The sequence below is a fragment of the Callithrix jacchus genome, chromosome 22, assembly GCF_049354715.1.
Source record: "Callithrix jacchus isolate 240 chromosome 22, calJac240_pri, whole genome shotgun sequence".
Taxonomy (NCBI): domain Eukaryota; kingdom Metazoa; phylum Chordata; class Mammalia; order Primates; family Cebidae; genus Callithrix; species Callithrix jacchus.
This window is the reverse complement of record NC_133523.1, coordinates 15,047,905-15,072,501: the sequence shown is the minus strand read 5'-3', so window position 1 is coordinate 15,072,501 and position 24,597 is coordinate 15,047,905. Positions and strand designations below refer to the sequence as shown.

At 49.0% G+C, this 24,597-nt stretch overlaps 1 protein-coding gene across 19 annotated transcripts in view; it reads left to right on the top strand.

The window, feature by feature from the left end:
* Positions 1–24,597, top strand: part of EPS15L1 (epidermal growth factor receptor pathway substrate 15 like 1) — a 120,972-nt gene that overhangs the window by 18,924 nt on the left and 77,451 nt on the right. For 15 of the 19 annotated variants that reach the window (XR_013531274.1, XR_013531273.1, XM_035286443.3 and 12 more), the window contains exons 2-7: positions 14,292–14,333; positions 14,530–14,619; positions 15,140–15,187; positions 18,449–18,544; positions 19,278–19,340; positions 22,998–23,123. Coding sequence is in view for 17 of the 19 variants with exons in the window: in XM_035286443.3 (XP_035142334.1) it covers positions 14,292–14,333; positions 14,530–14,619; positions 15,140–15,187; positions 18,449–18,544; positions 19,278–19,340; positions 22,998–23,123 (465 nt within the window). In the remaining 2 variants the exon portion in view is untranslated. The remainder of the gene's footprint in view (positions 1–14,291; positions 14,334–14,529; positions 14,620–15,139; positions 15,188–18,448; positions 18,545–19,277; positions 19,341–22,997; positions 23,124–24,597) is intronic. The other 4 variants (XM_078361737.1, XM_035286438.3, XM_078361738.1 and 1 more) reach the window with 2 other exon arrangements.

The following is a 24,597-nucleotide window of genomic DNA, read 5'->3' as shown; positions in this document are numbered from 1 at the left end:
TCTTCCCTATAGCTCTTGGCAGCTGCTTGTATACTTTGTCACAGCTCCATGAGGCTGGGGGTGGGAGGGTCTCGTTGTTCACCTCCACACCTGCACCAAGGCCAGCGCCCAGTGGAAGGCTCCGTAGATGCGGCTGGAACGGCAATTAGATTTCCACCTCTAATTGGAAATTAGTGCTCCTGGGGACATCCCAAGGAAACACATTCCTTTTTAGGGAACTGGCATGCCCCCCTTCTCTGGGGTGTCTGCACTGTGAGTGGCTGCAGTCCCCAGGCCTCTGCTGCTGGAGGAGCATGGCAGTCTGTCTGATTACTTCCTTCCAGCCCTGTTCATGTCCCCGCCTTCTTGCTGTGGATTCCTACCGTTCACGTCTCATGTGCATATACGCCCAGGTTACTGGCCTGCAAGCACCCCCTCCTGGGCTCTGCTTGCCCTGGTGATAACATCGTCTTCTCAGCACAGCATGCACAGACCCTGGCATCCCACACGTGTGCCCTTCCACCTGGCGGGGACTGTGCTGAATCACCCACAGCCTGCCTGTCTTCTCTGTCCTGGGGCCCACCTGGCCCAGCCCGGACTCCTGGCCCCAGGCCCTGAGTTCCCCTCACTGTGTCTACCACTGCTATCATATTGTGCGGTCCCCTGTGCCATAGTCCTCGACTGACTTTGACCCGCCTGCCCTTCCTGAAGCCCAGGACTCTCTTTTTTATTTATTCATATATATATTTTTTGAGATGGAGTTTTGCTCTTGTCACCCAGGCTGGAGTGCAGTGGTGCAATCTTGGCTCACTGCAACTTCTGCCTCCTGGATTCAAGCAGTTCTCCTTCCTCAGCCTCCCAAGTAGCTGTGATTCCAGGTGCCCATCGCCACACTCAGCTAATTTTTTTTTTGAGGCGGAGTTTAGCTCTTGTTACCCAGGCTGGAGTGCAATGGCGCAATCTCAGCTCACCGCAACCTCCGCCTCCTGGGTTCAGGCAATTCTCCTGCCTCAGCCTCCTGCGTAGCTGGGATTACAGGCACGTGCCATCGTACCCAGCTAATTTTTTGTATTTTTTTTTAGTAGAGACAGGGTTTCACCATGTTGACCAGGATGGTCTCGATCTCTTAACCTTGTGATCCACCCGCCTCGGCCTCCCAAAGTGCTGGGATTACAGGCTTGAGCCACCGTGCCCGGCCCATTTTTTTTTTTTTTTTGAGACAGAGTCTCCCTCTGTCACCCAGGCTGGAGTGCAATGGCACCATCTCGGCTCACTGCAACCTCTGCTTCCCAGGTTTGAGTGATTCTCCTTGCCTCAGCTTCCTGAGTAGTTGGGATTGCAGGTGCCTGCCACCATGCCTGGCTAATTTTTGTATTATTAGTAGAGATGGGGTTTCGCCATGTCAGCCAGGCTGATCTGAGACTCCTGACCTCAGGTGATCCACCCTCCTTGGCCTCCTAAAGGGCTGGGATTATAGGCGTGAGCCACCACACCCAACCTGAAGCCCAGGACTCTGTCCTACACACTTTCGTGTCCTCAGTGCTGCCTCTTGGCATGAATTCAGCATGTATTAATTGAGTGAGCGAACGGATGAATCCCCAGGTCCAAAGAAGAAAGCTGGGGAATCCAAGGCTGGACTCTTTTTCAGGAGGTTTTCTGTGAATGGAAGAGGGAGGTCAGTAGCTGGAGGTGGAAGGGAGATGGGGGACATTTCTGGGGAGGGGATACATTTTTACCTGGAGCCAGTAGAAGGAGGACGATGAGGAGGATACCAGGAATCACAACAGCTGGCAATTGACAAGTCCCTGGGGGTGGGAGTGCTCACCTTCATCTCCAGATGCATATGCTGAGGCACAGAGAGGCTGTTTACTCTGCCCCAGGGTTGCACAGCATTCCAGTAGCGGGACGGGACTCAAATCCACATTTGTCTGGCAGTGCTGTTGACCTCACATGGGACAGTTTCTCTTAGAGAAGCAAGATGGGAGGAAACAGCTCATAGGTGTAGATGGAGCCAGGCAGTGTCTCCTGGAGATCTTTGGGGCGCAGCGGAGTCCTGCATCCTCCACAGGGCACTGGGGCAGGAAGCCTGCTGCAGGCAACCTTTTTTCTCCCTCAATTCCGTTTCTGGAATGGTGCTTGGTACCTCACCGAGCACTTTGGGAGGCCAAAGCAGGAGGATTGCTTGAGGCTAGGAGCTCAAGGTCAGCGTGGGCAAAATAATGAGACCCCCCCCCCATATCTACAAAAAATGAAAAAACACTTAGCCACACATGGTGGCACATGCCTGTGGTCCCAGCTACTCAGGAGGCTGAGGCAGGAGAATCACTTAAGCGTAGGAGCTTGAGGCTACAGTGAGCTATAATCATGCCGCTGCTCTCCAGCCTGGACAACAAAGCTGTCTCTCTTTTTCTTGAGATACTGTGTTGCTCTTGTTGCCCAGGTTGGAGTGCAATGGTGCGATCCCAGCTCACTGCAATCTGTGTCTCCCTGGTTCAAGCGATTCTCCTGTAGTAGCTGGGATTACAGGTGTGTGCCATCACACCTGGCTAATTTTGTGTTTTTAATAGAGACAAGGTTTCTCCATGTTGGCCACACTGGTCTCAAACTCCTGACCTCAGGTGATCCACCCACCTGGGCCTCTCAAATGTGCTGGGATTACAGGTGTGAGCCACCATGCCTGGCCCAGAGATGTCTCTTAAAAAAAAAAAGAAAAAACTTTCAGTCCTTGATTCTGTGCTCTGATGCCTTCCCGGTCCACGTCATTCACCTTGCTGCTTTGCTGTGTGTCTAAGCTCTCCAGGGCGGTTCTCTTGGTTCCTGGTTCCTGTCCATGGCAGGGACTGCAGACCTTACCCCTGTGCCATGGTCCTCTGCAGGCCCCGAGTTCTGTCTGGTGTGGATGGAGGCCTTTAGCCCCAGGCACGTCTGTCTTCTGCTGGTCTCACAGGCAGTCATTTGGGTCCCCGGGGAGAATCTATGAAAATTCCTTTGGATCCCGCTTTTCCTTGCTCATCTTTCTATTTCTGTCCAATTTACAAAAGCAGCTTGTGCTGACAAGGAACACCAGAGAACACAGCTTCTCAAGTAGCTGGGACTACAGGCGTTTGCCATTACGTCTGGCTCCTGTTTTTGATTTTGTTTTGGGAAGCCGCGAGGAAGCGAACTACGACCCGTAGAAATCCTGCTGAGCGTGGCCCTGTCCCACCAGGTTCTGATGTCGGGGTGATGAGACGCCGTGTGCTTACAAGCTCGGTCACACCGTACTGGCTAGATCGCACCCTTCTCACTTAGCAGGCTGATGAAGATTGTACCCCAGGTGTAAACATTCTGTTTGACCTGCTCAGCAGTTGATTGCAGCTTCCCCAGTCCTCTCCTGTTTCTAGTGCTCTGAGTCTGCGTGTGTGCCCTCAAGAAGGGAAAACAGCGAACCCTCTTGCCCTTCCTGCCCTCCTGCATAACTTACCAGTCTCCCAGGGGCAGACCTTGTAGCCATGGTAGGGCACACTTGTGTGTGTTTTAAAGGAATGTCCGTTTTTATTGTTTGACAAAAGCAAGATCCGGTCTGTGACCAAGCTCTGTTAATTTGTCACACTTAAACCTTACCCAGTTTGTGCCATTAGGGTGCTCGCCAAGGCAGAAGCCCACCGAATGGTGGTCTTTAAACACATTAAAATCGATGGCTGGGCGTGCTCACGCCTGTAATCCCAGCACCATGGAGGCCAAGGTGGGAGGATCTTTTGAGCCCAGGACTTAGAGACTGGCCTGGGCAACAAAGCGAGGTCCTGTCTCTGCAGAAAATAATAATAATAACAAAATAATTAGCTGGATGTGGTGGCATGCACTTATAGTCCCAGCTACCTGGAAGGCTGAGGGAGGAGGATCCTTTGAGACCAGGAGGTCGAGGCTACAGTGAGCTATGATAGGACCACTGTACTCTAGCCTGGGTGACAGAGCAAGTCTCTGTCTCTATGAAAAAAATAAAATAATAAAATAAATGTAGAGGGAAGGGTTTAACGAATTCCCGTGTACCCACTGCCCATTTGCAAGTTACCAACATTTTGCAGATTTCTTTGCACCACCCTTTGATCTTTTCCCCAACTACATGTATAGTTTTAGTTCCTAGATTTTTTTTTTTTTTTTAAGGTGACATTTTGCTATGTTCTACAGGCTGGAGTGCAGTAGCCATTCACAGGCTCAGTGAGCGTAGCTCACTGCAGCCTGGAATTCCTGCTTCTCAAGTAGCTAGGACTACAGGCGTTTGCCACTACGTCTGGCTCCTGTTTTTGATTTTGTTTTGGGATGGAGTTTCACTCTTTTTGCCCAGGCTGGAGTGTAATGGTATGATCTTGGCTCACTGCAACCTCCGCCTCCCGGGTTCAGGCAGTTCTCCAGCCTCAGCCTCCTGAGTAGCAGGGATTATAGACACGCACCATCACACCCAACTAATTTTTGTATTTTTAGTAGAGATAGGGTTTCACCATTTTGGTCAGGCTGGTCTCAAACTCCTGACCTTGTGATCCGCCACCCTCAGCCTCCCAGAGTACTGGGATTACAGACGTGAGCCACCATGCCTGGCCTTGTTTTGTTTTTGAATCGGAATCTCGATCTGTTTCCACTGGAGTGCAGTGGCATGATCTCAGCTCGCTGCAACCTCTGCTTCTCAGGTTCAAGCGATTCCACTGCCTCAGCCTCCGGAGTAGCTGGGATTGCAGGTGTGCACCACCAAACCTGGCTAATAAATCTTAGAAATTGTATTTCAGCCCGGCCCAGTGGCTCACGCCTGTAATCCCAGCACTTTGGGAGGCTGAGGCGGATGGATCACAGGTCAGGAGTTCAAGACCAGCATGACCAACATGGTGAAACCCCGTCTCTACTAAAAATACAAAAATTGGCCAGGCACAGTGGCAGGCACCTGTAAATCCTAGCTACTCAAGGGGCTGAGGCAGGAAAGTTGCTTGAACCAGAGAGTGGAAGCTGCAGTGAGCTGAGATTGAGCCACTGCACTCCAGTCTGGGTGATAAAGTGAGACTCTGTCTCAAAAAAAAAAAAAAAATTATATTTCAACATGTACCTCTAACAGTTAAGACAGTTTTTCTTTACATAACCACAAATGCCTTATCACACCTCACACAACTAATAATGACGCCTTTGGTGTCACCTGATACCAGTACCATATTCACATTCCCTGATCATCTGCAGATGTCATCTTGCATTTGGTTGTTAGGTCTCCTAAGTCTCTAAAGAAAAAAACAAAGCTTCTCATTTTGATATTATTGTAGACTCAAATGCAGTCGTAAGAGAATCTGGCTGGGTGCGGTGGTTCACACCTGTAATCCCAGCCTGGGTGACCGAGCAAGACTGTCTCAGAAAAAAAAAAAAAAAAAAAAGAGAGTCTTTGTACCATTTATCCAATTTCCTCCAAAGTCACATTTGCATAATGGTGGTACAGTATTGTATCCAGGATATTGATGATGGTGGTGACTGCGTTCAGGATCTGAAGGAAGGATGATGGGTTCTCTCTGGGGACCCAAATGACCACCTCGCCAGACCAGTAGAAGTTGGACATGCCCTGGCTGGGTATGGTGGCTCACACCTGTAATCCCAGCACTGTGGGAGGCCAAGGTGGGTGGATCACCTGAGGTCAGGAGTGCGAGACCAGCCTGGCCAACATGGTGAAACCTTGTCTCTACTAAAAATACAAAAATTAGCCAGGTGTGTTGGTGCGTACCTGTAATCTCAGCTTTTTGAGAAGCTTAAGCAGAAGAGTCACTTGAGCCCAGGAGGCGGAGGTTGCAGTGAGCTGAGATCGTGCCACTGCACTCTAGCCTGGGCAACACAGTGAGACTCTGACTCAAAAAAAAGAAGATGGACATGCCTGGGGCTCAGGGCCTCTGTCCAGCCCAGACAGAACTCAGGGCCTACAGTGGGGCCCTGCACAGCAATAAGGCCTGCAGTCCCTGCCCTGGAGAGGAACCAAGAAGCAATAGAACAACCCCTGAGAGTTCGGACATGAAGTGAAGCAGCAAGGTGAATGCCATGGACCAGGGAGGGTATGAGAGCACAGAATCAAGGTTTGAAAGCTTTTTTTTTTTTTTCCCAAGAGACAGCTCTGTTGCCCAGGCTGGAGTGCAGTAGCACAATCATAGCTCACTGCAGTCTTGGACTCCTGGGCTCCGGTGATCCTCCTGCCTCAGCCTCCTGAGTTCTGTTTTTTTTTTTTTTTCCATTTTTTTTTGTAGAGATAGGATGTCATTGATAGCCAGATACAGAACATGTCTCTCCTGTTGCCCTTTTATAGCCACACCCACTTGCTTCCCAGCCCATCTCTTCCTTATTCCTGGCAAGCCCCACTCTGTTTATTTCTTTTTATTTTTTATTTTTTTTTGAGGCAGAGTTTCACTCTTGTTGCCCAGGCTGGAGTGCAATGGTGTGATCTTGGCTCACTGCAACCTCTTCCTCCTGGGTTCAAGTGATTCTCCTGCCTCAGCCTGCCAAGTAGCTGGGATTAGAGGCATGTGCCTCAGTGCTGGCTAATTTTTTGCATTTTTAGTAAAGATGGGGTTTCACCATGTTGGTCAGGCTGGTCTGAAACTCCCAACCTCAGGTGATCCACCTGCCTCGTCCTCCCAAAGTGCTGGGATTACAGGCGTGAGCCACTGCGCCTGGCCACTCTGTTCATTTCTACGATGTTATCATTTTAATGATGTTATCTAATGGAATTATTCAGTATGTAACCTTTGAGGTTTGGCCTTCTTCACTCAGCATCGTTCTCTGGAGATCCATCCGGGTTATTGCATACGTGTATCAGCAGTTCGTTCCTTTTCATTACTGAGTAGTAGTCCATGGTATGCTTGGCCCACGAGTTGTTGAGCCGCTCAGTTATTGGAGGACATCTGGGGTGTTCGCAGTTTGGAGCAGTGACAGATAAAGCTGCAGCCAACACTGCATTCAGGATGTAGTGTGAACATCACTCGTCATTTCTCTCGGGTAAACGCCCAGGACAGTTGCTGCTCGGTCATACGGTAGTTTTGTGTTTAGTTTAGTGGTTTGTTTTTGTTTGTAAACTGCCAATCTGTTTCCAGAGTCATTGCACCTTTTTACCTTCCCACCAGCAGTGTGTGAGTGGCCTAGTTTCCCTGCATCCTCACCAGCATTTGATGTCGTCACTATTTGTTATTTTAGCCACTCTGATAGGTGTGTCATCGCATCTCACTGTGGTTTTAATTTGCATTTTCCCATTGGCTAATGATGTTGAACATATTTTCATATGTTTATATGTCATCTATATTTCCTCTTTGTTAAAATGTCTTTTTGGCTTCAGATCTTTTGCCCATGTTCTTTTCCTTTTTTTTTTTTTTTTTTTTTAAGAAATCAGATCTTGTTTTGTTGCCCAGGCTAGTCTCAAACTCCTGGGCTCAAGCAGTTGTCTTGCTTCAGCCTCCTAAGTAGCTGAGACTACAGGTGTGTGTGACCATGCCTGGCTAATTTAAAAATTTTACATAGAGATGGGGTCTCACTATGTTGCCCAGGCTGGTCTGGAACTCCTGGGCTCAAGCAGTCCTCCTGCGTTGGCCTCTGGAAGTGCTGGGACTACAGGCATGTACATGCTTGGCTTGCCCATGTTCTAATCTGATTGTTCCCTTTTTTGTGCTGTTGAATTAGAGAGCTCGCTAGTATATATTTTAGATAATAGTCCTTTGTTGGATATGTGCTTTGCAAACCTTTCTTTCTAGTCTGTAGCTTGTCTTTTCATCTTTTTTTTTTAAGATGGAGTCTTGCTCTTGTCACCCAGACTGGAGTGCAATGGCGTGATTTTGGCTTACTGCAGCCTCTGTCTCCTGGGTTCAAGTGATTCTCCTGCCTCACCCTCCGGAGTAGCTGGGATTACAGGCGCCTGCCACCATGCCCAGCTAATTTTTGTGTTTTTGGTAAAGACCAGGTTTCACCATGTTGGCCAGGCTGGTCTGGAACTCCTGACCTCAGGTAATCCGCCCACCTTTGCCTCCCAGGGTGTTGGGATTACAGGCGTGAGCCACCACCCCCAGCCATCTTTTCATCTTTGTATCTGGCTCTTTCACAGTGCCAACTTAAAGTTTGTCTGCCAGTCTTTGCTTTTATGAATCAAACTTTTGGTATCAAGTCTAAGAACTCTCTGCCTTGCCCTAGACCTGAGGATTACGTTTTACATTTGAATTAATGATCCTTTTTTTTTTTCAGACGGAGTTTCGCTCTTGTTACCCAGGCTGGAGTGCAATGGTGTGATCTCGGCTCACCGCAACCTCCGCCTCCTGGGTTCAGGCAATTCTCCTGCCTCAGCCTCCTGAGTAGCTGGGATTACAGGCACCCGCCACCATGCCCAGCTAATTTTTGTATTTTTAGTAGAGACGGGGTTTCACCATGTTGACCAGGATGGTCTCGATCTCCTGACCTCGTGATCCACCCGCCTCAGCCTCCCAAAGTTCTGGGATTAGAGGCTTGAGCCACCGGTGATCCATTTTAAGTTACATTTTGTATGAGGCATAAGACTTTTATGTTGAGGCCTATGGATGCGATTGCTCCAGCACCCTTTGTGGAAAGGCTGTCCTTCTTCCTGAAATACTTTTACACCTTTGTCAAAAAATGCACTGGGCCTATCTGTGTGGGCCTGTTTCTCAGATTCTCCATTCTGTTCTGTGCACATTGCTGTCTGTGCCCACCCTCTGCCAATACTCCACTGTCTTTTTTTTTTCTCCACTGTCTTAACTATTCTAGCTATAGAGTAAGTCTTGAAATCAGGTAGACAGACTCCTTCCACTTTATTCTTCTTTTTCATAATTGTTTTAGCTTCTCTGCCTTTTTATTTTAAAGACAGAGTCTCGCTCTGTCACCCAGGCTGGAGTGCAGTGGCATGATCTCGGCTCACTGCAACCTCTGCCTTCCAGGTTCAAGTGATTCTCCTGCCTTAGCCTCCCGAATAGTGGGAGTACAGGTGTGCACCACCATGCCCAGTTAATTTTTGTATTTTTAGTAGAGACAGGATTTTACCATGTTGGCCAGGCTGGTTTTGAACTCCCGACCTCAGGTGATCCGCCGGCCTTGGCCTCACTAAGTGCTGGGATTACAGGTGTGAGCCACTGCGCCTGTCTCTGTAATACTTAAATTACTAGGGAGGTGGAATGTTTCTTCTGACTTTGCTACATCTCTTCTTTCTGAATTGCCTTTTCTTCACTCATTTTTAATTGAGATGTCTTTTCCCTTTTGATTTGGAAAAGCCCTCTTTCTCACTTGCCAAGTATTCTCCTTCTCTTGGTAACATTTACCTTAGCTCTGGTGTAGAAACCTCTGATGGGGCAGTTGGAGAGAACTATGCGTCCAGTCCAGGAAGGTTAGACATGTCCCAGTGTTTCCCTGATGCCTTTTGAATGCTATTGAGTCAAGCCCCGTTCTGCCACGTGCTTGCCACATGACTGAGCCAGGTTACCTCTCCCACAGAATGTGGGCTGGGCTGCCGGGAGGGCTGGTCACACGGAGGGTGCTGGTTGTGCAAGGCCTGTGGGGGCCTCTCAGGTGGAGGCAGAAATGCAAGGATTATTAAGCAAGCTCTACTCTGGGCTACGTTTTTGCAGCCATGTGTTTTTCTAAGTAGGAACTCAGACTGAGATGTGTTTCAGTGTTGCATGCCTAACTTCCTGCAAAACTTGGCAGTGACGTTGAAAAACACAGCCATTATGGGGTCTCAGCTTTCCCGGGGAAATGGCAGTCCGTCAAAAACACTGGCTTTCAAGTCCATTTATATACTCAAATTGAGTGTTGCCTTTTGACCACTCCTGTTTAATGAAATGCACCATCACGCCACCATGGATGTGCATTTCCCCAGGCCAGCACATGCGTGAAGCTGTCCTGTGGCCCGGTGCCCAACTCTGTGACACCTGGGCTGTCCTTGCAGGGTGCACAATAGGTGAGGGTCTGACTCCAGGACCATCCATCTTGGCTGCTTTGTGGACTATTGCTCATTGGCTGTTGTGGTCCCGGGCAGGGCAAACTGTTTCCCCACCTGGCAACTGGGACTAGTAACTACCTGCCCTTCGGCGTTGCTGGGAGGGTGAGAGGAACTGGATATGAAACAAGGGATTGTAGGTGCTTCTCTGAACATTTTAATGGATTGTGAAAATGATTTGCTTTCCAAAAGTCATTTTGAAACAAGGCTGATGACCATTGCTTTGTTGTGCGTAAGAGTGCACACTTTGCTGGCAGAGTGAGAGTTGACGCAGGAGGCAGCCAGGCATGAAGACGTAGGAGGCGTCCTGGCCTTGGCCATGTGCAGGGGTCAGAGTTGGTTGGACTCTGCTCAGGAGTCCTTAGAACACAGTCCTGAGACAGTTTCTCCTCCGGGTGGTTCTGCTGGGTTTCTCCATCGCAGCTGCTGTTGTCCCGGGTTACAATCACAGGCACTGTGTGAATTGTGGTGTTTAAAGCCTTCACAGCAGGAGGATGTGAACTTGTCCTTTTCCACTTGCCCCTCTCCCTGTCATCCCACTTGTAAATTGTTTCTGGGCTGAAGGATAAGTCAGGAGGCCACAGGAACTTTGCCTGATGTCTCTTAGCATTTTAAGACAGCAAGAGCAACTGAAAGACCGAGCTGAAAGCTACATTGAACATCATCAATAATTCAGACACTGCAGAGGCTAAGATGGCGTCTTAGCACAGTGGGCTGGGGAAGAACACCATTGGGTCGGCTCCATCGCATTTCCTTTCAATCCTGCAGCCATCCTGGTGCCACCTGCAGCCTCTTAGGCTGCAGGCCTGGTTCCCCTTTCTGCTTAGCCTTGGGCGTGGCCCCCCGCTCACTTTGGGGGCAGACATGGGGGGGCAGCTCCAGCAGCTGCTATCAGCACACAGAGGGCTCTTTCCCAGGAGCTGTGAGTCTTCCTTTTGGGGGCCAAGAGGTATCTGCACAGGAGCTAGTGACAGACTGCCCAGGGCTGGGGATTCGTGTCATTAGCAACATGCATCTTCAGCTCTGTCTCAATGACATATCAGGGCAGCATGCAGGTGTGACTTCACCATTCCCAGGAAGAAGCCTGGCATAAAAGGAAGTGGCAGTTGGAGCCTGGTGTGTTTCCTTCTTTCTTCTCTGCTTTTGCAGTACCTGACATGTGGCATTAGATGGAAACCTCTGGCCACTGTCTTTGCTTTAGGTTACCCAAATGGACTCCTGTAGTGATGAGCAGTGGTTGAACTGTAGTACTCCCTCAGCTTTAGGTCTTTTCAGAGTGACATCCGGTGGTCATCAGGTGTTCCAGCCGTCTTTACGGATGGGCCCTTAGCAGGGATGGGCAGAGATTGGAGCTCCAATCCAGGCTGTCTTCAGCGACTCTTCTGGATTAGTTCAGGCGTTGTTTCTCTTGGTTGTGGATCTTGTTGCTCAGTAGCCCCTGGGAAGTTGGAGCAGATATTTAATAACCCTGCATGCCTCAAAGACTGAACTCTTTTTTTCCCACTGGAATCACAGTAGCTTGGAAACCTTTTTTCCCTTGCTTCTCATAAGATGCCTCATGCCCATAATCCAAGCACTTTGAGAGGCCAAAGCAGGTGTATCACCTGAGGTCAGGAGTTGGGAGACCAGCATGGCCAACATGATGAAACCCCACCTCTACTAAAAATACAAAAATTAGCTGGGCATGGTGACGCGTGCTGATAGTCCCAGCTACTGGGGAGGCTGGAGAATCGCTTGAATCCAGGAGGCAGAAGTTGCAACGAGCTGAGATTGTGCCACTATACTCCAACCTGGGTGACAGAGCAAGACCTTGTCTTAAAAAAAAACAAAAATTCAACTGGAAATGTACATCATTCAGATCTGAACCTCTCTGATCTTTGGCAGGAAGGGCACCTTTGTCATCTGAAGTGAGGCCCTCTGGAGTCTGTGAACCCATGGCAGGTGATGCGCTGTTTGCTGCCTGGACCCGACCACTGTCACCTTTACTGACAGGTGACAAACAGCCTGCCTGCCTTGGCCTCCTTTCTGTGGGTCTTCTTCCTCTGGGGACACATATTTTAGAAACAAGCTGGAGTTTGAACCCAGGAGGCGACACAGGTGTGATCTCTGGACACTGTCATCTAACAAGGTTGTAAGAAGCTAAGCGTGACGGCCACTCCAGGTCCTTCTGGTACCACTCCCCTGGGGATGGTGTCAAGGCCTCCAGGCATGAGGAGGGCAGTCAGTCGGAGGCTGCTGTTGCTATCTTTTCTGTGGCGTCTTTGTTTTAAAATAATGGCTCCTAAATCTCTGGGTCTTCTTGCTTTTTCAGGTTATTCTAGTTTTTTTTCTGCCTTTTCAGCGTTTCCCCCTTTCTTTTCCTCTTTTCGTTTTGACTTTCTCCTATCCCCTTGCAGATCTTTATGCTATCTTCCTCCTATTTTCATTGTGTCGTGGTATTTTTCTCTGTACTTTCACTTCTTTTTTTTTTTTTTTTTTTTTGAGATGGAGCCTTGCACTGTTGCCCGGGCAGGAGTGCAGTGGCGCAATCTCAGCTCACTGCAACCTCCGCGCTCCTGGATTCACACAGTTCTTCTCCCGAATAGCTGGGATTACAGGCGCCCACCACCACACCTGGCTAACTTTTAGTATTTTTAGTAGAGAAGGGGTTTCATTATGTTGGCTACACTGGTCTCGAACTCCTGACCTCGTGATTCGCCCACCTAAGCTTCCCGAAGTGCTAGGATTAAAACTTTCACTTCTTTATACATTCATAGGTGTTGGTGTCCCCCAGAGAAGCTGATTGTAACCCGGGCATTATTGTTTTATTTTTTTTCTTTTTGTTTTTGAGATGGAGTCTCGCTTTTGTCACCCAGGCTGGAGTGCAATGGCACAATCTCAGCTCACTGCAACCTTTGCCTCCTGGGTTCAATCAATTCTCCTGCCTCAGCCTCCTGAGTAGCTGGGCTTACAGGCACTCACCACCATGCCCGGCTTATTTTTGAATTTGTTGTAGAGCTAGGATCTCACTCTGTCATGTTAGCCAGGCTGGTGTCAAACTCCTGACCTCAGATGATCCGCCTGCCTCGGCCTTCCAAAGTGCTGGGATTACAGGCGTGAGCCACCGGCCCGGCCAGGGCATTATTTTTAACTTGAAATGACCCTTTGTATTCCAACAGTATGGAATTGGTGGATGCATATTGGTTCAAATCCAAAGACCATAACTGGAAGGAACCTGCGACCCCTGGTTTTATTCATTGTGAGAAACCATACAGCAGCAGTCTGAGAATTTGTTGGATAGACACTGTAATCCTGCCCCCCAGACAGTCCTCTTTTCCCTGCCCAGTTATATTTTCTTCAGCTGTTTTCTACAACAGTTCTGTATAATTAGGCATCAGTGTGCATTCTTCACTTTTATCGCTTATTATATCAGCGGCAGGCTTGTGTGCTGCTTTTCTACCTCAGTAAAACGTCAACAGGCATAAAACATCAACAGGCGTAAACTTTTACAACCAGCATTTCAAGGGCTGCCTAATTCTCTGCTGGGTTGGCACACTCCCCTGGTTGCCCCTCCTGTCCCCTGGGAGATGTCTGGCTGAGGTCAGGACACGATAGGAAGTGTCTGGACTGGGCCGCCTGCCAGGCTGGATGCAGGTGTGGCCTCTGGTGGCCTGGATTAGCTGTGTGACCCTAGATGAGGAAGTGACCTCTGAACAGCAATGTCTTGGGGCTCTGAGGGGTCAGGAAGTGGAATATCTTCAGCGCCAAGCTGAGGACACTGCACTTCCTTCCTGCCATGGTGGGAGCTGTCGCTAGCCAGTGCTCTCTGGGTGGGGGCTGGTCAGTGCGCATCTATGAGCACTCAGGTAGCTGGAGGAGGACGGATGGGGTGGGTGAGAACCAGACCCAGGGCAGGGAAACCAGTCAAAAGCTGTGTGGCTGGTGATTCATGATGTCACCTTAGAAACGCCTCTTCTGGTTCTGGAGCCAGAGAACAGTCTCAGAGGATATAGTATCTTTTCCCTCTGAGCTCTCCAGGAGCTGAAATCCCTTTGCTCATTGAATGGAAATTGACACTGGGCTGCTGCTGCTGTTTCCTGAGGGACTGTATTGTTTGCCTAGAATTAGGATTTATTAAAGAACATTAAGTTTACTTTTTCTAAATCCAGTAAGCATAATAACATCTGTGTCTGAAGATAAACAGAATTCTGTGTTCAGAGGATGTTTGAAGTGCATGCCTTTTGACTCTTACTATCATCATATATTTTGGTCATGACAAAATTGACGGGGCAACCCTTTTTTTTTCCCCCAAGGGGGTGTGTTCATCTTTGACCAGTATCTATGGTTTCGTTTACAGATTCCCACTGGAAATTCCTTGTATGAATCTTATTACAAGCAGGTGAGTTTAGCCGCTATCGTTTCAGATGGAACTAGAGCGTGCCTGACCTCAAAGCACAGTACAGAATAGAAGCCCAGCTGAGCGGCCTTTTGTCCTCTTCTGTTCACTGTCAGCGGACAGTCAGTGTGGCGGGTGCTGCTTCACCTGCTGCTGCATTTGCTGAAAAGTTATCTCGCCTCTTGCTCTCCCATCTCAGGTTGATCCGGCATACACAGGGAGGGTGGGGGCGAGTGAAGCTGCGCTTTTTCTAAAGAAGTCTGGCCTCTCGGACATTACCCTTGGGAAGGTATGTGAAGATGAATATTGATTTCTCTTCTGTGGCCGCTCTCACAGCTCCCCCTGTCAGGTCTGGGCCAGCCTGTGCAGGCCCCCTTCCTTGGGGCCGTGCCTCCTGGGGAGTTGACTTAGTCACTGCAGACCTCTCAGGCTGCAGCTGGTGGATCCAGATGTCCAGGTGGCAGTCCTCACTACTACAGTAGCATACAAGAGACCTGAGGACTTTTGGGGTCTTGATAGGTTGTGGACTTTTGTTGGCGGAAGAAGGTTGTCACTTTGGCTTGGGAGCTGGGTGCACCTGGACGTTCTCCAGGCCCCGCCACCAAGCGGCTGCGCGCCCCTGGGCAGGTAGATCATTCACCTGCTCTGAATTGGCCTTTTCATCTGCAGGGCAACCTGGGGACAGTCACTCCTGCCCCACAAGACCGATGGGTGCGGGGCTGGTGGTGCGGTGGTGGCGGCTCTGGTTTTTGTTAACGCATGGACAGTGATCAGCAGTCAGGCTTATGAGAGGTTTTTTGTTTCCACAGATATGGGACTTGGCCGACCCAGAAGGTAAAGGGTTCTTGGACAAACAGGTATATACACATGTACACAAAGCAAGTGGAGGGGCTCAGTAGAGCCCCTGAGCTGGGCGACCTCCTCGCCTCCTTCCACATTCCTCCACTGTCAAGTATTACTAGGCATGAGCACAGTTGTCAGACGGGAAGTTTTCATTTTGAAATAAAGGTCTTTAAAACACTCGGAGCCATCTTTCATGGCTAGCGTATCTTTTAATGTTTTGTAGCCTTACATGTCATTAAAGTGTTGTCCAGACTTTTTATTTGAAATGTTCTTAATCTCTTGTGGAAGTTGCACAAATAGCTTAAAGGGTTCCTGTGTATCTTTTGCCAGCTCTCCCCAGTGATGGCATCTTACATAACCACAGCATAGTGATCAGAGCCAGAAAGTAACATTGGTGGGTTTTTTTTTTTGAGATGAAGTCTCACTCTCACCCAGGCTGCAGTGCAGTGGCACAATCTCAGCTCACTGCAACCTCCACCTCCTAGGATCAAGTGTTTCTCCTGCCTCAGTCTCTGGAGTAGCTGGGATTACAGGCAAGCAGCATCATGCCTGGCTAATTTTTGCATTTTTAATAGAGATGAGTTTTCATCGTATTGGCCAGGCTGGTCTTGAACTCCTGACCTCGGGTGATGTGCCTGCCTCAGCCTCCTAAAGTGCTGGGATTATGGGCATGAGCCACATGCATTAATAACTGGTGTTATTAATGTAACAAAGCTGACTGGTGTAACTTTAACTAAAGGCCTTAATAAGAGGGTTTTTTGTTTTTGCTTTTGTTTTTTTAGACAGAGTTTCACTCTTGCCCCAGCTGGAGTGCAGTGCCATGATCTCAGCTCACTGCAACCTCTGCCCCCTGGATTTACAAGATTCTCATGTCTCAGCCTTCAGAGTGAAAACTCCATCTGAAAAAAAAAAAAAATCTGAAATCGGAAACTCTTCTGATCCCAAGCATTTGGGATTATAAACATTATAAGCAGCCTGTACTTATAAGTGATTCTAAGTAGTCATAGATGGCCGTTTTGTTAGAAGGGATCTTGTTTGTGCTGTGCCATGGCTTGTGATCCAGTCCATCAGTAAGGCCCCTTCACTTGTACCTCCCTTCTTTGAAGTTCATGGTGCCCGTCTGCGTTGTTTTTTGTTTTGTTTTTTTATTTTTTGAGACTTGCTTTGTTTCCCAGGCTGGAGTGCATTGGTACAATCACAGCTTACTGCAGCCCCAACCTTTTGGGCTCAAGTGATCCTCTGCCTCAGCCTCCCATGTACCTGGGACTACAGGCATGCACTGCCATACCTGGCTAATCTATTATTTTAGGTAGACACAAGGTCTCACTGTGTTGGCCAGGTTGGTCTGAACTCCTGTGCTCAAGCAGTCCTCGCATCTTGGCCTCCCTAAGTGCTGGGATTACAGGTGTGAGCCCGGCCTCATGGGTTAAAGATTCTGAGAATTCCTATGGAAAAGAAATTTGACTTTATTTAATACAGTTCCCCTAAACTTACTTAATCCCATTTTCTTCTTTTTTTTCAAATAGAAGTTGAGAGATCTTTGGAGATAATTTTTTTTCTTTACTATTTATTTATTAAATTTTCTCTATTCTCAGACCCTGCAGGGATGAAAGCTCCCCTTTTCTTAACATCCCTGTATCATCCTCTGCACTCTGCAAGGGCTTCTGAGGACAGCAGGCTGAGAAAGGCCGATCCTAGTGCTTATCTATTTGAAGACCCATTTAAAACTGCTAACAGTATTGATACCTTTAAACATATCCATGTTCTTAGGCCCGTTAATCAGTTAAAAAAACAGCAACCACTAGGTGATGCCTTACAAGTCCACTGAGCTGTGTGTGGTGGGTCCTGGGTTAGGAGGGGAAGCCCCTGACAGCCTGCTTTAGCTTCTTCCTTCTGGTGTCGGGGGAGGAGTCCATGTCAGGCTGCAGGGGGTGGGCGGAGGATGCTTTGTTCGGCAAGGCGAGGGAATCGTGGGGAACCACAGAGACAGATTTCTCACCAACCGTGTGTATTTCAGACTGCTTTTTGAAAAATTCAACACATAGTCAGGTGCAGTGGCTCATACCTGTAATCCTAGCTACTTAGGAAGCTAAGGCAGGAGGACGGGAATTTGAGATCAGCCGGGGCAACATAGTGAGATCCCACTTCTAAATAAATAAATAAAAACTTAGCTAGACACAGTGGTGCACACCTGTGGTCCCAGCTACTCAGGAGGCTGGGGCAGGTGGATCGCTTAAGCCCAGGAGTTTGAGGCTGCAGTGAACTGTGATTGTGTCACTGCACTCTGGGTGACAGCGTGAGACCCTGTCTCTGAAACAAACAAAAATGTGGCACATATTTGGTCCATCATTTGTCCATGTTAACTTTGCTGCTTTATGCAATCTAACCTTTCCTAAATGTTGGGAGCTCATCATTTTTGGAAAATACATGCATCTGAAATTTTACAGAGTTCCAGATGCAGTGGAATAAGTCCATTTTAGTTAATTAATTAATTTATTTTGAGATGGAGTTTTGCTCTTTCACCCAGGCTGGAGTGAGGTGGCATGCTTGGCTCACTGCAACCTCTGCCCCCTGAGTTCAAGCGATTCTCCTGCCTCAGCCTCCCAAATAGCTGGGATTTCAGGCACCTGCCACCACACCTGGCTGATTTTTGTATTTTTAGTAGAGACGGGGTTTCGCCATGTTGGCCAGGCTGGTCTCGAGTTCCTGACCTCAGGTGATCTACCTGCCTCGGCCTCCCAAAGTGCTATGCCTACAGACATGAGCAGCCTTGTCCAGCCGGATAAGTCCATTTTAGTGTATTCAATTTAAGCGATGTCCCCAAGGTGAGTACAGTTTAGCCTAATGTTCCAGGGAGTTTTTGCATAGACAGTCTTTTTTTTTTTTGTCTCACTCTTGCCCCCCAGGCTGGAGTGCAATGGTGCAATCTCGGCTTATTACGACCTGTGCCTCCTGGGTTCAAGTGATTCTCTCACCTCAGCTTCCTAGTAGCTGGGATTACAAGCATGCAGCACCACGCCCGGCTAGTTTTTGTATTTTTAGTAGACACAGGCTTTCACCATGTTGGCCAGGCTGGTCTCCTGATCTCAGGCAATCCACCTGGCTCGGCCTGCCAAAGTGCTGGGATTATAGACGTGAGCCAGCATGCCCGGTGGCATGGACAGTCTTCATTGTTAAAGTGGACGCCTTCTTTCCTGAAGCCTGCCGTTAGAGACAGCTCCCCCTACCCTCACTGGTGATATGCTCTTCACTCTTCCCTTTCTTTGGTCTTGCAGGGTTTCTATGTTGCACTGAGACTGGTGGCCTGTGCACAGAGTGGCCATGAGGTGACCTTGAGCAATCTGAATTTGAATATGCCGCCGCCTAAATTTGTGAGTGTCCAAGCCCTTCGAGTTCACGTTCTTCTAATACCACGTGCGTGTGCGTGTGTATGTGCATGTGTGTATGTGCACGTGTATCTCCATGTTTTCTCTAGCCTTCCTTTTTTATTGTGGTGAAATCCACGTAATAGAAAATCAGTCATTTTAAAGTGAACTATTCAGAGGCATTTAGTACATTTACAGTGTGGTGTAGTCATTACCTCCGTCTGGTCCCTCAAGGGGACCCCACCCACATTCAGTAATCACTCCTTGTCTCCTCCCTCCCTGTCGCTGGCAGCCATTAATCTGATTTCTGTCAACGGATTTCCCTGTTGTGGACATGGCATGTCAGTGGAGTTCCGTAACGTGGTCCTTCATGTGGGGCCTCTCTCTCAGCATCATGTCTTCAGGGTTCATCTGTGTCTTGGCATGGATCAGTGCTTCTGTACTTCATTGTGTGGATGGACCACACTTTATCCATTCATCTCTATGGACATGTGGGTTATTGCCACCCTGTTGACTGCTACAAGCATGCGTGTTCAAGGATTTGTTTGAACACTCGCTTTTAATTCTTCCGAGTGAATACCTGGGAGTGGAATTGCTGGGTCATGTGATTCTGTGTTTAACTTTTTGAAGTCTTTACTTTTTTGAAAGCACTTTGAAACGTGTATCCTTTTCAGCAAACCCACCCTCCTATGATTTAATTCTGTGCCAGCCACAAAGGAATGTTTCTGTCTCTTCTCAGCACGACACCAGCAGCCCTCTGATGGTCACGCCGCCCTCTGCAGAGGCCCACTGGGCTGTGAGGGTAAGTGAGCAGGGACAGCTCCTTGGCTGTCCTTCAGATAGAACTCTCCCAGCAGTTGTTCTGGAATTGCTCTAGCTTGATGTGGTGCAGAACTGATTGCGTCAGCTCGTCTGTCTCCGTCTGAGTGGCCGCAGCGCTTGGATGCAACACCTCTTCAGATGAACCTGTTTTACAAAGCCTGCGGCCCTTCACGGTAACTGGGAGTCGCCTACCAGGACAACTAGCTAAGTGTCGAGTTGGATTCTTAAAAGGCTGCAGTTTAAATCTTGCATCTTTAGGTCACATTCTGTGGTTTTTGCTGCTTGTGTTGCTTATTCAGAATAGAAGAGGAAACGGTGAGAGCCTGCAAGCACGTGGACCCCCCAAATGTGTTCCTTGCTTTCTCGCTTTTTTCCAGCCACTCCGCATGCTACTGTTCTTTCCTCCCTGACGTTCTGATTGCTTTCTGAAAAGCTTCCCTCAGCACTGGAAGTGTTATTTTTAAAACAGAGGATGTTGTGGCTGGAAAGATGTGCTACTGCTTCCAGAAAGAAGAAAAGAAAGTGAGGGCTGGCTTCTAAGTACAGAACTCCTTCTAAAGGAGGGAGGGTTGTTCTGCAGGTAACGCGAGGCCTCCCACCTCCCCTTCGCTTTCAGACTGCTGCATTTCCTCACGTGCTTGTGGCTCCGGTCCTGACATCAGCAACACTCTTGCTATCAAATAAAGGCAAACCTTCCCCCTGCCCCAAGCACTTTCATCCCGTGTTTACACGGTTGGTTGGTTTCCTTCTTGAAGAGGTTCTGGGCTGGGTGGGGACATCTGTGCAGGGAGAGGACATGAAGACGTGTCATGTGGCCGAGAGTCATGCAGCCACCTCTGTCATCGAGCACTTTGCCAGTGGTGATCACGGTGGTGAAGGGTTTCTCCCTGTCACCCAACACATTGTGCAGACTTTGAAAAAGAGCTCCTTTGGCCAGGCATGGGTGGCTCATGCCTGTAATCCCAGCACTTTGGGAGGCCGAGGCAGGCAGATTGCCTGAGGTCAGGAGTTCGAGACCAATCTTGCCAGTATGGTGAAACCTCATCTCTACTGAAAATACAAAAAAATTAGCTGGATGTGGTAACATGCACCTATAATCCCAGCTACTCGGGTTGCTGAGGCAGGGGAATTGCTTGAACCAGGGAGGTGGGGATTGCAGTGAGCCAAGATCACGCCACTGCACTCCAGCCTGGGTGAAAGAGCGACTCATTCTCACAAAAAAAGAAAAAGAGCTACTTTGTCACGGGAAATAGTGCCAAGAGATCTTACTCCTTAATATGTGATGGCTCTTTTCCAGCAGCGGTTGTGTCCGGGCCTCACTGGAAGAGCTGGGACTGAGGGGCCTGGGGACCTTGCAGAGAGGAGTCAGGGAGCGCGGGACCAGGCGCTGTAATTGGGCTGGACTGTGGTCAAGAGAGATTCTGTATTCCGTTCACAGCCACAGTCAGAAAGAACAAGCCCGAAGTACCAAATGTTTGTTTCTATTGTGAACATTCCTGGGCTTCTGAAGGCACTGAGTCAGCAAGTCCCATGGCTGGGAGAGGATCCCAGGCACCCGAGACAGACCTGCAGCGCTCAGCTTCTCAGCACCGACAGCTGTGCACTGGCTGCTGGTAACCTCACTTCTGTGACTGAGGGTGCTGTCTCGGTTTTTCTTTTTAAAAATTAAAAGTTTTTTCCAGCATCTGGAGTGGATTGGTTAAAAAAAAAAAGAGAGAAAGAGAAATGAAAAGTTTTTGTTGTGGCTGAAAGACATATCACATAAAATTTACCATCTTAACGACTTTTAACAGTGCAGTTCAGGAATGTTAAGTACATCACAATGTGCAGCCATCACCGCCATCCAGCTCCAGAACTTTCTGTCCTCCCAAACTGAAACTCTATACCTGAACCTCCCACTCCCTCAGCCCCTGGCACCCATCATTCTGCTTTCTATCTCCGTGGATTTGCCTATAAATGGTATCATGCAGGGTTTGTTTTTTTGTTTTTGACATGGAGTCTTACTCTGTTGCCCAGGCTGGAGTGCAGTGGCGCTATATCGGCTCACTGTAACCTCCGCCTCCCGGGTTCAGGTGATTCTCCTGCCTCAGCCTCCTGAGTAGCTGGTACTACAGGCACATGAAACCACGCCCAGCTAATTTTTGTATTTTTAGTAGAGACCAGGGCTGTTCACCATGTTGCCCAGGCTGGTCTTGAACTTCTGACCTCAAGTGATCTGCCCACTTTGGCCTCCCAAAATGCTGGGATTACAGGCGTGAACCACTGTGCCTGGCCTAGTTTGTTTTTGCTTTTGTTTTTCATTTTTAGAGATGGGGTCTCACCATGTTGCCCAGGTTGGTCTCAAACTCTTGTGCTCAAGCAATCCCCCTGCCTTGGCCTCCTAAAGTGCTGGGACTACAGGCACGAGCCACTGTGCCAGGCTCATACAGCATTTGTATTTTGTGTGTGCCTGGCTTATTTTACTTAGCATGCTGTCCTCGGAGTTTGTCCACACTGTATTATGTGTCAGAACTCACTTCCTTTTTGTGGTTTAGGGATGTTCTGCTTCCTGGATCTACCTTGTTTTGTTATGCATTCATCTGTCGATGAACACTGGTTGAGGGTGTTTTCTTAGTGCTCCCAGTAGTTCCAGTGTGTGACCACGCAGGTTGCAAGACGTGTGCTCTCTCTGGGTCCCATTCACCATGGGCCTTGTTTCCTTTGGAGGGTGGAACAGACTGGAAGCTACTGCCTCACTCATGGCCCCTTTCACGGGCTACCTGCACTGTATCTTTCAGAACAGCAGGAGCTGCGACTCCGCATCCTAATGCTGTACCTTCCATCTGTTCATGAAGAGCTATTCCTATTTATGTACTAATTTATTTACCATTAGAAACGGAGGGCTTCCTGTATATGGCCAGGCTTGGTGGCTCACACCTGTAATACCAGCGCCTTGGGCGGCCGAGGCAGGCAGATCACTTGAGGCCAGGAGTTTGAGACCAACCTGGCCATCATGGAAAAACCCTGACTACAAAAAATACAAAAATTAGCCAGGCATGATGGCACATACCTGTGATCCCAGCTACTCGGGAGGCTAAGGCATGACAATTGCTTGAACCTGGGAGTTGGAGGTTGCAGTGAGCTGAGATTGCGCCACTACACTCTAGCCTGGGAAACACAGCAAGACTCTTGTCTCAAAAGAAACAGATGGCTTCCTGTATTTATTTAAAGTTGGTTTTGATAATTATTTGTGCAAGCACTAACATCTGCTCACACTTCTGTCTTTCTGGTACAAGTGGGCTCCTCGGAGGCAAGTGAGTGATCTTTGTTTCCCTGCAAAGACACTGCCCCACTGTTGGGGACTCCTGCCCCGTTCAGGCATCAGCTAGGACGAAGGGTGAGACCCAGGGCCAGGACCTCCCTCACGAGGACCTTGGCTCCCAGATCCAAGGTTGCTATAACACTATTTCCTTCAGGGCGTACGTTCACTTTGGAAACCAAGGGGTTGAGACTGTTCTGAGATCATTTGGTGCTTTTAGCCAAGGGCAATGATGGATCCATGACCATTTTCACTTGGCTTTGGGTCAGAGCTCGGTCTGGACACTCACACAGGCAAGGCGCGCTCTCCTACTCACTCGAGCTATTTCTTTTCAACTAGGTGGAGGAAAAGGCCAAATTTGATGGAATTTTTGAAAGCCTCTTACCCATCAATGGTTTGCTCTCCGGAGACAAGGTCAAGCCGGTCCTCATGAACTCAAAACTGCCTCTTGATGTCCTGGGCCGGGTGAGTGGGCCATGGGCTTGGTTCTTCCGCACTTGGTGTCCCTGCTATGCATGGGAACCACCGTTCTCTTTCCCCATGGTGCTTATGAGGCTCTTGCTCTGTTTTCTCCCTGTGCCCTCAGGGGCTTCATCAGGGCTCCTGTGGGTCCATCCCAGCTGGCTCAGGGCTTTCCAGGGTGCACATCACAGTGTTCACCTAGCCTTGGGGAAGGTGCCATTTCACAGATGAGGAGGTGGATTCAAAATTGAAATTGCTACCTAGGGCTTTGGGACCAGTAGAGCTCAGCCCTAAGCTCCCCAACCTGGGCTTTTCCCTGTTCCATTATGCTGAATGTTGGAATGTGTGTCATGTGTCTTTATCTTTTTATTTCTTTTTATTTGTTATGAGATGGAGCCTTGCTCTGTTGCCCAGACTGGAGTGCAATGTCACGATCTCGGCTCGTTGCAACCTCTGCCTCCTGGGTTCAAGTGATTTTCTTGCCTCAGCTTCCTGAATAGCTGGGATTACAGGTGCATGCCACCATGCCTGGCTAATTTTTGTATTTTTAGTAGAGATGGGGTTTTACTATGTTGGCCAGGCTGGTCTTAAACTCCTGACCTTGTGATCTGCCTGCCTCAGCCTCCCAAAGTGCTGGGCTTACAGGCGTGAGCCACTGCGCCTGGCCCATTGTTATTTTTTTTGAGACGGAGTCTGGCTCTTGCCCAGGCTGGAGTACAGTGGTGCCATCTCAGCTCACTGCAACCTTCACCTCTCGGGTTCAAATTATTCTTCTGCCTCAGCCTCCTGAGTAGCTGGGACCACAGGAGCACACCACCACACCCAGCTAATTTTTGCATTTTTAGGAGAGACGGGGTTTCACCATGTTGGCAGGCTGGTCTCAAACTCCTGGCCTCAGGTGATCTACCCGCCTCGGCCTCCCAAAGCGCTGGGATGGATGACAGGCTGAGCCACTGTGCCCGGTCATCTTTGTATCCATGCATCTATGCACCAGTGTTCCTCTGCATCCCTGTCTATGACCCATTCATTTGTGTGTGCACACACCCCTGCAGTGTATTTGTCCACGCATCTGTGCGTGTGTCTGTGTACTTGTACATCTATGCTGCTGTGCCCTGTGCGCTCATATTTATGCATTCATCCGTGCACACGTGCTTCCGTGCCATCATCTATCTGTGCATCCAGGCACCCACACGTCATGCATCTGGTCAGTCATTCAGTAGGCATTTTTCTGAGCCTGCAGTGGACCATGCCTTGTGCTGGGCAGTGGGAAGGTGGGGATGATTAGGTACCGTCAAGGAAGTCAAATAAGTAATGGCTGAGATGCTAAGACTTAATTACCGAGGGCTCAGTATGTGCAGGCCGGGCCCTAGTGCTCTGCATGAAGACACACATCCAGTACTTGGAGCCAACCTGTTACGGACCATGTCTCACACCCCTCCATCCCCCATTTTTCACACAGGGAAGCGGATCTTCAGGG